The sequence below is a fragment of the Drosophila bipectinata genome, chromosome 2L, assembly GCF_030179905.1.
Source record: "Drosophila bipectinata strain 14024-0381.07 chromosome 2L, DbipHiC1v2, whole genome shotgun sequence".
NCBI lineage: Eukaryota > Metazoa > Arthropoda > Insecta > Diptera > Drosophilidae > Drosophila > Drosophila bipectinata.
In genome coordinates, this window is record NC_091736.1 from 24,421,161 (window position 1) to 24,433,489 (window position 12,329).

Below are 12,329 nucleotides of genomic sequence, written 5' to 3' on the forward strand. Positions count from 1 at the left end.
CTCTATCAAAATTTTTGTTATGCACCACTGAAGATTGGTGAATTTGGAATGCGTTACACTAAAAAATATTTATATTTTAAGACTTTCAGAAAATGGGTTTTTGTCACAAAAACTGGTCAAATTCCCCATAGTGCGCCGCTTCCGAGCCCTCAAGCTCTGGTTCGCATTCCGCACCTACGGGGTGAAGGGCCTGCAAGAGTACATCCGCAACCACATGGCCAAGAAATTCGAGATTCTGGTGCGCAAGGACGAGCGGTTGGAGGTGCGAAACGACGTGCACCTATGACTCCGAATGCGGCAAGTCAAAGGCTTGATTCTTTAAAAGATCGCGACTTAATTGTCATTATATCCTTGCAGAGGGTATTATAGTTTTGGTCAAAAGTGTGCAACGCAGTGAATGAGACATCTCCGACCCTATAAAGTATATATGTATATTCTTGATCAGAATCACCTCCTGAGTTGATATGAGCATGTCCGTCTGTCCGTCTGTCTGTTTCTACGCGAACTAGTCTCTCAGTTTTAAAGCTATCGACTTTAAACATTGCACACACCCTTCTTTCCTTTGCACGCAGTATATAAGTTGGAACCACAGGGATCGGCCGACTATTTCCTATAACTGATATATCACTTATATACTATATATAACTGATTGATCGAAAATGGTATAACTTCGGTGTTTTTAGAGTTAGAAAGTTCAAATTAAAATAAAACAAAATAATACGACATAAATTTCATAAGGATCGGCCGACTATATCCTATAGCTGCCATATAAATAAACGATCGGAAATGACCCAACTTTCGTGTTTTTGAAGATAGAAAGCTGAAACTTAGTACAGATTCAATTTTTGGCCAGTTAGTCCGACCTACTATATTTTATAAGGGTCGGTCGACTATATCCTAGAGCTGCCATATAACAGAACGATCTTAGTATTTTCGAAGTACAAATCACACCCAGTGTGGTACTGGGTGCCGCGATGGACCAAATGTTCAGAGCAGCTCCAATAATTTGGTGTTACTTCAATGAGATCCGTTTCAAAATAGTTTTTATTTTTTAAAATTCTCAGATACATGAAAATCTTAAATCTATAAAAAACTACTTATCAACGTAAAATTTCACGCTGACATGCTATGCGACCCATTCAGGAGTGCGATAACGCACCACTTACATTTGTATTTGTTTAGGCTGCAGGCCTATCGGTTTTAGACTATGCTGTTTATCTCGCATTGCCATGGGTCCAATCCGATTTTCAAGATACAAATTTTTATTTACATGTTGTCAACAAATGTGCTGCAGGCAGCAATGACTCGGGTCAGGCCACCCTGTCTATACATTACATTGAGTACCTGCATGCACCATAAGCTGGTCTATCTGTTGATCATCCGGCTTCATCTACATACAGAAATAAACATTTATAACATTTCAAAATTACTTAAATTCGTCAAAACTCTTGTTGATTTTACCTTTCGTAAAGGATCTTGATGCGTATGCCACCGGAAGCTGAAGTCCAATCTTGTTTTGAGTTAGGACTGCTCCACAAGCGTATTTGCTAGCATCTGTGATTATTCAAAATTCTTTACTAAAATCTGGGTATTGAAACAGAGTTGGATTTATTAATGCTGATTTAAAATGTTCAAATGCGTTTTGACATTCTGTTGTCCATTAGAGGTCTGCAGGAGTACATTCTTATTGCATCAGCCATAGAATACATCCGAATGGAAAAGAATGAATGAGTGCAAGAGACACAACGAATTGAGTGAGATGGAGTGGGGGAGTAAGAGAACATTCTAACTCATAGGCATTCTCTTGCTTTGAAACCGAGTGAGCTGGGGTGGGAAGTAAAAAGAGGGCTTTTGGAAAGAGGAATGCAGCCGAATGTCTCAAATGGTTTTTAACACACTCTATGCATTCATTTATTTTCTTCTGTTGCGCAAAACGCTTCTTTAATACTTCTTTAATAATGACCGAAAGGATTATTATGATGAAAGTGTTTTTTTACTTATGGTTATAACTGTTATTATTATTTTCTTAGTGTTTTTTGTTTAGTTTTCTTAAGTTTTTCCAAATTAAATTATTTTACAAAATTTTTTTTAGCTGCAAAGTTGTGCTGGAAAATTATTTATTAATAAATATTGAAAATATTTTTACATTCATATAAGTAAAATATGTAAAATAAAATATACAGCTTAATAATGAATATTTTTGAAAACAAAACAATGACTTACTTCCACTTTTGAATTATTTTATTATCAGCGTCTAAAAATAAAGGCCAATATGCATAGTTGTATCGTACATTCTAGAATGCATTCGAATCAATTCGAATGCGAACTGTAACTCTAACTCATTCAATTCGGGTTTCATACCCCGAATGTTGTGCGAGTGAGACCTACACTGTCGCACTCACTCATTCATTAATTTTCGTCTCAGCATTCTATCCCATTTTGCATTTGAATGTCGTTTTTTAGCTATTCATGCAGACCTCTATTGTCCATTTGAATTTTACAGTTTTCCTACATAATCTTGTTATGTGACGGGAGTATTCTGCAAAATTCTTTATGAAACGTCTGTAATAATTGCAAAATGCGATGAATCTTCTATCGCTGTCCGCATCATGTGGGACTGTTGAATGTTCGTGCAGAACTTGGTCCAGGCATTCCTTTTTGCCCTACGCAGTTCTTTGTTGTACTGCCTGAGGTTCGCTTTGTACGCCTCCCAGGCTGTCTCCGTGTTGCCTTACTGGCGATATTAAAGGCTTTGCGGACCCTGATCTTAAAGGGCGCAAGTGTTTGCGACCACCATGGTGGTTTCTTAACTTGCTACTGCCCGATCTGCTTTTGGGACAAGCTTTATTGAATGCCCTGGCGCACGCCGCCGTTAGCGTGTCCACCATGGTATCCAGGTCTTCCCTGCTGTCAACGTCCCTTGTTGGAGGTTTCTCCATGGATCTTTCTAAATTTTCTTGTATAGCTCCAAGTTCGCTTTTCTCGGGTTGCATACTGCTAGTCCGTTGAAATTTTCGAAATTCTCGAATTTGAATCGAATTGACCGAATTGACCATCGATACATAATTCTATGTGTCGATGGTCCGAGAAAGACTCTAGGACTCCCCATCTAACAATCCTATAAGCTAGGGATTCAGAGTAAAGAGGGCTGTCAAATATTTCACTACTGTTCTTGACTATGAACGTGGGTTCTGTACCCATATTACCCACCAGAAGATTGGAGCCTAGGATAAAATCGAAGATTGACTCACCCCTCTCGTTCTTGTCAGTGCTTCCCCACTGATGATGATGGGCATTGGCATCATGATGGGCTATGATCAGGTCGATCTTATGCTTCCCGCTGTCTTCCACAAGCTGTATGAGTAGCGGTTGCGGGGGGAAGGCTTCCTGGTCATGGCGCATATGCGAGCCCTCTAAATGCCCTTGCCAAGTCGCTTTCCTCTGAGGTGTACTCTTTCAGGATGTCTTCCTCCTCATCCGACATTCCTTCCGGGTGCCCCCCTTCGATCGGCTCCTCCAAGTCTGTCTCTTTGCATCACATTTATAAATACTTAATCCGGTGCTCCGACCTTTCCAGGGCTTTCACAGTCTCCTCGTTAAGCAAGAGGACGATCTGCCTCAGCAGTCCTATCGCCTCCTCGACCTTGGCGACTCTCCAGTCCGCCGTGGGAGGCGTCGGATTGCCATCCTAAGCATCGTCAGGATAGTTTTAGAGTCGGCTGGCTTTGCGGTGAGCCACACTCGCGCCCTCGGTTTGCTTGGGATCTCTTCCCAGTCAACCGCCACCAGCTTTGTCCCGGGGTAGATCTCTCCAAGCGATGCTACCATTCGCTTGTAGGTTTCTACTGATCGCGTGTCTTGGCAGGCAATTACCTTGACTATAAATCTATAAGTTAAGCGCCAATTTATAATTTCACTGTAAATAATAATATAGTAATAAAATATATTTGTTTGTTACATCGTCCAAAATATGGAGGTGTTTTTTTCTAAAAGATGGAATTATGCGTAAGTTTCGAGTGCCCCAATCTTAGTTATTGCAATTTCAATTTTCATTATATTGAAATATGAATGAAATTTTGAGGACTAATGGTGTAATTTTTAAGCGAGGTCTTATCTTGCTTGACAATCCTGTAGGGCTTTGAATCTTATTGAGTCTTATTAAATATTTTTATGCGATGTGATCTAAATATTTGTTTGATAAAATTTCAAGAATAATTGATAATTATAATTATATTTGGACTTCTAAAGTATCGGAGGGTTTTTGTTTTTTCTTGATTATATCTTGGATTTGGGAAGATTAAAAGCTTAGTTTATTAAGTTTTTTTTTTTTTTTGAACCGTTGCTATTATTTCTTGAAAATATTATTGCTATTATTTCTTGAATAAATGAAAAAGGTTCTCAAAACCTTTTTTTGTGCGCGTTGTATGATGTCTATGTTGCTGCTGCTCGCGTTCCCCCACAGGTGGGAGCCATACGTCTAGATTGGCTTTTGCATTAAATTGTATAGTAGTAACTTGTAGTCCAGGCACAGTGGCGATCGTAAACGTTATATGTTTACACTTTTGTTCGTTTATTTTAATGGGCCAGTCGGACAGCCACCTTTCCACTACTTAAAGACGATTAGCCAGTTGGATTGTTGTTTGCGGTTGGGCATCTGGAGCGACTAAGGATAGCGGTATCGTCGGCGAACGTTGACGTTGTTAGTTGTGCGCTCGTAGGAATATCCGCAGTATACAAAACATATAGACACGGGCCGAGTGCGCTTCCCTGTGATACTCCAGCTTCAATAATGTAGTCGCCCGAAGTAGCTGCGTTGCATCCTACTGAGAATACCCTATTGTAGTGGTATGACTCCAGTAGCTTGTGGGTGTATGTTGGCAAATACGTTTTAATTTTGTGCATGAACCAAACTCGGTCGAAAGCTTCAGATACGTCGAGAAAATTATTAAGGTTAAGTAAATATTGTAAAGATGATTGTTGGGATGGGCCATTGGACTTTGCTTATTATTTATTGCCTTTGGATTTGGATATCTGGCTAATCAGCCTGTATATACAATATAATTTATTTATTTATTATTATTAACAATGATCTGTTATTCTAGATTACAATAATTCAAAGTAAAAATAAATTAAACTCAAACAGATTTCAAATTTTAGATTTAATTAAATTTGGCGATAATTCAAGGATTCTGAATGGAAAAATGAGTAGTAATTTTGTACATTTAACACGAAATGGAACATGTTTTCCGTTAAAACGGAAAAATGTAGTTAGTCTATTAGGATCTGAAAACATGAATTTTTTTCAGAAGTCATTTTGAGTCCACCTGCCCAAGAATAAGCATATGAAGTTGCATATCCCTAGCAAAGGTACGGTGTAGAGGAGGTAGGTTTAAAGATACGACAGAAGGCAAGTGACAGTATTCCATTTTAATTATTTAATAATATTATTTATTATATTATAATTATTTAATGCTTTTGCACGGATTCAATACTCATTTGGTGAACAAAGAACTGCGGACTCCAAACGCATGAATATTCCAAGATAGGGTGAACCAAAGAGCCATATAGAGTGTTAGTTGTGAAAAGATTATCAAATTCTTTTGACCAACGTTTAATAAAAGCTAGCATACCCCTGTCTTTATTAACTTTCAATGATGCCAGTTTATTAAGCGACAGCTTATTGTAAAATTGTAATTAGAAAAAAACGATCTAGAGCACACTGGGATTGAACGTCATAACCTTACACTTCAAGAAGTTAAAAAAAAGGAGATTTTTTGAAAACCACAAGAAGACTTCATTAAGGTCTAATTGAAAGTTTCTTTGAAGGAGTTGGTCTGAGAAAGAAAAACATAACTTGACATCATCAGCACACATAAAAACAGGCAATCGAATGGTTTACTAAAATCAGTGTACTACATCAGTGTTCATCCAGCTCAGAAATCCCCTATGGATGCTTGAAGTAAATTCAAGAAGATTGGTTGTAGTAGAGCGATGCTTGACGAAACCATACTGTGAAGAGGAAATGATGCTTTTACAAAAATTTTGCCGTTGGGCAGTAACCAATTTCTCCAGCAGTTTTGAAATTGCAGATAGCTTAGTAATTCCGCGGTAGTTTTCAATTGTTTTTGAGCCTTACTTATGAAGCGGAATAATAAATGATACATTCTATTTCTTGGGAAGACTTGCAAGCTCCAAGGACATCTGAGCAATGCCTTAGAATACAGCTAGGGACATTATCAGGACCAGCAGAGAATGAGATATCTATTATTGCGAGAGCTTTGAACACATCATGATATTGAAATTTTGATAAATAAATGTGGTTTGTATGTGGTAATTTATAGGGATAAGAACAATTGAGGTTATATGAATCGGAAAAAAAAGTTTTTAAGAACAAATGACGCAAAAAGATTAGCAACACCTAGCTCAGAAAAATATGAAATATTTGTATATGATAGGAAAGGAGAAAAAAGATTTGATTCACGTTTCATATTGCCGAAAGAAAAGAAAGAGGTCGGATCATAATATAACGCTTGTACAGTTACAGCTGATTGTTGAGAATGATAAACTGGTTACAAAAATGTTAAAAGTTTAAATGATAAAAGAAGGATCCTGACTGAAGAAATTTTTTGAAAGATCTCGATTTCTTGTTCTTAAAACGAGAAAGGTGTTTTTTTAATTCAAGCTAGTTTTGTTGACAATGGCTTCAGGCACAAATTTATTGAACGCATTATGAATAATTTTGTAGCATCTTCAATTGAGTTTAAAGATCACAGAAATTTCCACTCGAATGGATGATGCTGGCTTTAAGGTTCAACAACCCTCCGAATGTTTTAAGAAAACGGATTTTAATGCCCTTCGCAATCATTTGACAAATGGATAATGAATGAATTAGAGGTAAGAAACAAGTAGGACTATTTTAAAAGGAGTAAAAGAACGCTTACGTTTAAAGTTAAACTTTTATTAGGACTTTCAAGTTCATTAAAGAAACTTTCCTAATGAATCCTCAGCGTAAGCCCAAAAGATCTAACTTCAGGCGCCACACCAGTCAAAGGCCTTGGAGATAGCACAGCAGGAGAGATTTTGTTGAAAAATGTAGTTAAAGCGCAACAGAAATAACTATAAACGATTAATTGTTTATATAAGAAATAAATGGTTAAATAAACTTATTGAGTGAATTATATTTTGAGAATTAATTGTTGTATTTCTTTAAGATCGAAGAGCGCGATCAAAGCAACACGTCCGGATAATGCAAAGTAAGGCAACTATTGAAAATAAAATATACAATTGGGTATAAAAACAAAAATCACATATCCGTTTCAAATTTTTTCATTGTCAACGTTCATTGTTCATACATATAATTCGTATACATAAAAAAATATTTATGAAGCGAGTGCATGTGGATAATTACACTCCCAAGTACTACAGCGGTAAGTGGTCTTGGGATGCAAATAAAGACAGGCTCCATTTTGAACCTCATAGTGATCTTGAGGATGCACGTGAGCGCTACATAATTACCAATGGCTATAAGTTTCTACGAACCATAAACCAGGAAGAAGAGCTGATCTTTCGACAGGCGTATGTAAGAGACGACAGCACCTATGACTGCGACACAGTAGTTATCAATGACATTCGTGACCTGGTTCTTTTCCTTATGCCTAGTGAATTTCTTACCCACCGGTTTGTGGAGTTCATGCACCGTCCAGCAGTTCACAGATTGATACATGCTCTAATAATATATTTTGAATACTTTCTTCGCCTTGTGGAGTTTGTCCTTATTCGAAGGGACGAATTAGCTGGACAAATTCAGAGTCAGCAGACCATTGAAATGAAAAAGACATTTTCGATATATTTAAGCCAGTACAGAATTTTGGTCGCTCGCAACTATAGTGTTATTTTAAAGGGAGAAGGAGATATGGCCGAATATTATCACTTAAAAGAAATTGTAAACATTTCAGATACAGATAGGGACAAAATTTTCCATGAACAATTTCTGGCTGTAACTACCCAAATGGTTTGGATATGTATGCATCGCCGGGCCTACAATGTTATTGAAATGGAAATGAATCGGCTTTTTCGTTCTGATCACTTTATTATGACAAGACCAGAATACTTGCGATTTACTCGGGCAGAAAGAAGTTTACTTTATGGCGGTAATAACAAGATTGTTAACTACCGTACTCAGGTGTCTCCACTTATTCAAGAACTAGAGCATGTACCCGATGCGGATATGCCTATATTGTGGATAGGGGAAAGAAAATACCGTGGAACTGATCTAAGAATAGCCGAAATGGAACTTGAGTATATTGTACCCGGTCCTCAGCTACGTATGATTGATATAGCTCATGGTATATTAGGGCACCCAAAGCGACTTTACAACACCATTCTTGACTTGGACTGGCCAACCGTTCGCTATTCCAACTTTTCCATTCAATATGATCCTTATCACATAGTCAGGCAGCCTCATTTAGATATCCCAAAAATCGATGCTGGTAAGATGAGGAAAATGAACGAGCACTATGAGCACTTTTACAAGGTATATCGAATCTATGAGCCCCACAGCATACAGATCCTAAAAAAGTGGCTAAAGAGGGACAAACTTATTCAGTTTTATCGCTCTGGAGGACTACTCCTTACTAATATTTTTTCACGGTGTGAGACAGAGCTCTCTAATTCAACGTCAAGTCCCAAGATTGACCAAATCATCTCCAGCTACTTCAAAGTCAAATCACGTCTGCGAAAAGGGTCGCCATATGCAGAGGACAACGTCAGCATTACGACTTCAAGAATAGGGGGCGTCTCTTCACCACGCCAAAAAAGGAATCCCACGGACTACTTCTTCGATTAATAAGTTATAAATTATAGTTGAATTTACAATAAGAATAACGAATAAGCGCGAATAAAGCACGTATTTGGGATATACATAAACGAAATTTTAAGCACAAGTTTATAAAACAAGAAGGGATACTATAGCTATTTTATCCGGTACTCATCTATTTAAACTACACTTTAACAAACCTTTAATGTTTAAAAGCATCGATTCTCAGCAAAACATTTTTGCTGCATACTCTTGCGCTTAAGAAAAAAACCAAAGCCCCCTACGTCACTAATACTCATTTATTAGAAAAAAAAAATGTCCCAAGCTTCTATCTTCAAAGATACCACAGTTCTTATTATTACCAAATACTATACGAGGTGTGTTCAAAGAGTAAGGTGTCTTTTCAAATTTCGCGGGTAACATATTTTCGATTATCGATTTTTTTGTTTTGTTATGTTGGTACACTCTTCCCTAACATCTGTACCAAGTTTCAATTGAATTCCCTTTTGAAGATGCCGGGAAGATGCCAATGACGAGCCTCCCTCTGGACGCCCAAGCACGTCAGCAACTGATGAAAATTTTCAAGCAGTGAGGAAAATTTTTTTGGAAAATCGTCGAATCACTATCAGAGAAGTTGCTGAAGATGTCGGTATGTCGCATGGCTCTTGCCATGAAATTTTTACAAACGTTTTGGGTATGAGTCGTGTGTCAGCGAAGTTTGTTCTGAAATTGCTGAATTTTAAACAAAAGAACCGCCGCATGAGCATCGCTCAAAAGCTGTTGAATGACGTCAACGACTACCCAGATTTACTTAAAAGGGTCATAACTGGTCAATAAACTCGGTCAATAAACAGTATTATCTGGAAGTTATGCGCCGTTTGCGAGAAGCAATACGAAAAAAAGTCCAGAATTGTGGAAAAAGAATTCATGGCTTTTGCATCACATCAATGCCCCTGCTCACTCATCTTTGCTTGGGAGAAATTTTTTGGCTAAAAACAACACCACAATAATGCCTTAGTCACTATATTTACCGGATTTGGCCCCATGTTACTTTTTATTGTTCCCAAAACTAGAGACACCTATGAATGGTCGGAGATTTGCAACGATTGAAGAGATAAAGACTGCATCGCTGGAAGAGCTCTAGGCTATACCGAAAATTGCTTATGGGAAGTGCTTTAAGAATAGGAAAAAACGTTGGCATATGGAAATTGTACCTGAGGGGGACTACTTTAAAGGGTCAATATAAATATTGACAAATAAATAAATAGTTTTTCTTGAAAATACAAAGTCACCTTACTTTTTAAACACTCCTCGGATACTGTTTCTGGTCGTTTCTAATTCTTAAAAAAACAGAGTTATGGCATTTCCGATCAATCAGTTATATGACAGCTATAGGATTTAGTCGGTCGATCCAGGTCGTTCCGATTGATATTCTGCGTACAAAGGAAAGAAGTGTATGTGCAAAGATTCAGGTCGATAGCTTTAAAACTGAGAGACTAGTTCGCGTCGAAAAAAACAGACAGACATGCCCATATCAACTCACGAGGTGATCCTGATCAGGAATATATAGACATTATACATACAGTCGGAGATGTCTTCTTCTCTGCGTTGCACACTTTTCACCAAATTATAATACCCTCTGCAAGAGTATAAAAACTTGGCTAACTCCGATTTTTCTGAATTTTGATTTGTAGATGTAAAGCAGTGGCGGATAAAACGCACACATGTTTAAAATTTGAGGGTATGCGTAGCAGCAAAAAACAATTAGAGCAAAGTATTCATTGAGCGAAAAAAAGTGTTTTTTTATTTAATTTTTCGTTTATTCAAAAGTTGGAATGGGCACTAAGAAAGTGTATTTTATTTTAAAGAAAGCTTTTATAGCAATAGTTCTTAAACAAATAAAAACTCCTCACATATATTTTCTATAGAGAACACATTTTCCAGCCCATTTTCTGAGAACATTTTTCTCAGTGAAAACATTTTGATTTTTAAGTTTGGGCTGTCAAATGAGGCAAAATATAAGCAAATGAGAAAGCTTCTAAATAGTTTGAGAGGGGTCACACTGACAGTGTGCCGGCAGCGCTGCGGCAGAATTTTCCACCCTATGCACGCGTGCTATGGAAAATGAGAGTTTGCCACCACTGATTTAGACTATTAAGCTATGAGCAGCTGTTTTAACATATTCTGGTTTTGAACAAGTGTTTGCATGGTCGTTTTCATGAATGACATTAGCTCCAACATACTTTGTTGGAGGGTAAGCATTAGACTTCTGCATGAATGTACTAATTTGTGGCATAACAGATCTGTACAGTAGTGTAATGTTTTTAAAAACACTGCACTCATTCTGTACTACTCGTATAGGTCAGAAGAAGATAGCACAACATTTTCAGTGTACTCACTTTGAGTGAGTACAGTATATGGTTGTACTCTTCGTGAGTGAGTACTAAATTTGTCCCTTTTTAAACACGCTGTACAGGTTGGGTGTTGACCGTGTATAACTGTGCAAATGAGTGCAGTATTTTTTCATAAGTGCATATTTGATCGTATATTCAGGATGAGCTTCAAATATATATCTCTATATATATCAAATTCTCATGTCACAGTTGTTGTTATTATACTCCCCCGAAACGCCTTTACCGATTTTCATGATATTTTGTGAGCGTATTGAGTAAGTCTGAAAATCCACCAACATCTATTTTTCTTCTTCTTAAATCCCGTTTGACATACCCAATATTGCATTTAAAGTGAGTTTCTACCTCATCACCAGGGCCGTAGCTAGCATGGGGCAGGTGGGGCGGTGCCCCAGGGCCCCGCCGGGGCCCCTTCTTATCGACCACTTTTTTAGTTCCGAAAAAGCCTAACCATGGCTTTCGGACTTTCTGAATGTGCTTTAAATGGATCACAAAAATCTAACAAAATAAAAAAATTATACTTTTTTGAAAATGGCAATGTCACAGATCGCCATCTGCAAAGCAACGCTTCAAACATGCCTCACGTCAACTTGATCAAGCTCTACAGCAAGAAAAAACGTATGTCCACCGCCGCTACATAGAGCAACTGTCAACTTACAGTACAAAACACTCACTATGGAGAGCTAACCCAACTCTGAGCTCACCGAAAGAAACCGTGATGCCTATTAGAAATTCCACAGGCGGGAGGGCGCGCAGCGACGTAGAAAGGGCCAGCACGTTTGCCAAACACCTTAAAAATGTCTTCCAACCAAATCCTGCTACCAATGCGTTTACTATGCCGACTCTATCAGATGAGCCCCAGCCTCAACATGAGCCGATTGAGTTTCGCCCAAACGAAATCGTTAACATCATCAAACGACAACTGAATCCGAAAAAATCCCCGGGCTGCGACCTCATAACTCCCAAAATGATCATTGAGCTCCCATACTGTGCCGTTTGCACTCTCACCCAGCTATTTAATGCCATCGCAAAACTTGGCCACTTTCCAGTGAGATGGAAAAAGTCAATTATAATAATGATAGCAAAGCCGGGAAAAGACCACA

The 12,329-nt window shown here is 38.0% G+C and overlaps 1 protein-coding gene across 1 annotated transcript; it reads left to right on the forward strand.

Moving 5' to 3' along the window:
* The first annotated feature begins 7,296 nt into the window (after positions 1-7,296).
* Positions 7,297-8,930, forward strand: LOC108126809 (protein phosphatase 1 regulatory subunit 36-like). Its single transcript, XM_017243518.3, has one exon. The coding sequence runs from the start codon at positions 7,382-7,384 to the stop codon at positions 8,843-8,845; it is 1,464 nt and encodes a 487-aa protein (XP_017099007.2). The 5' UTR covers positions 7,297-7,381; the 3' UTR covers positions 8,846-8,930.
* Positions 8,931-12,329: the final 3,399 nt, after the last annotated feature.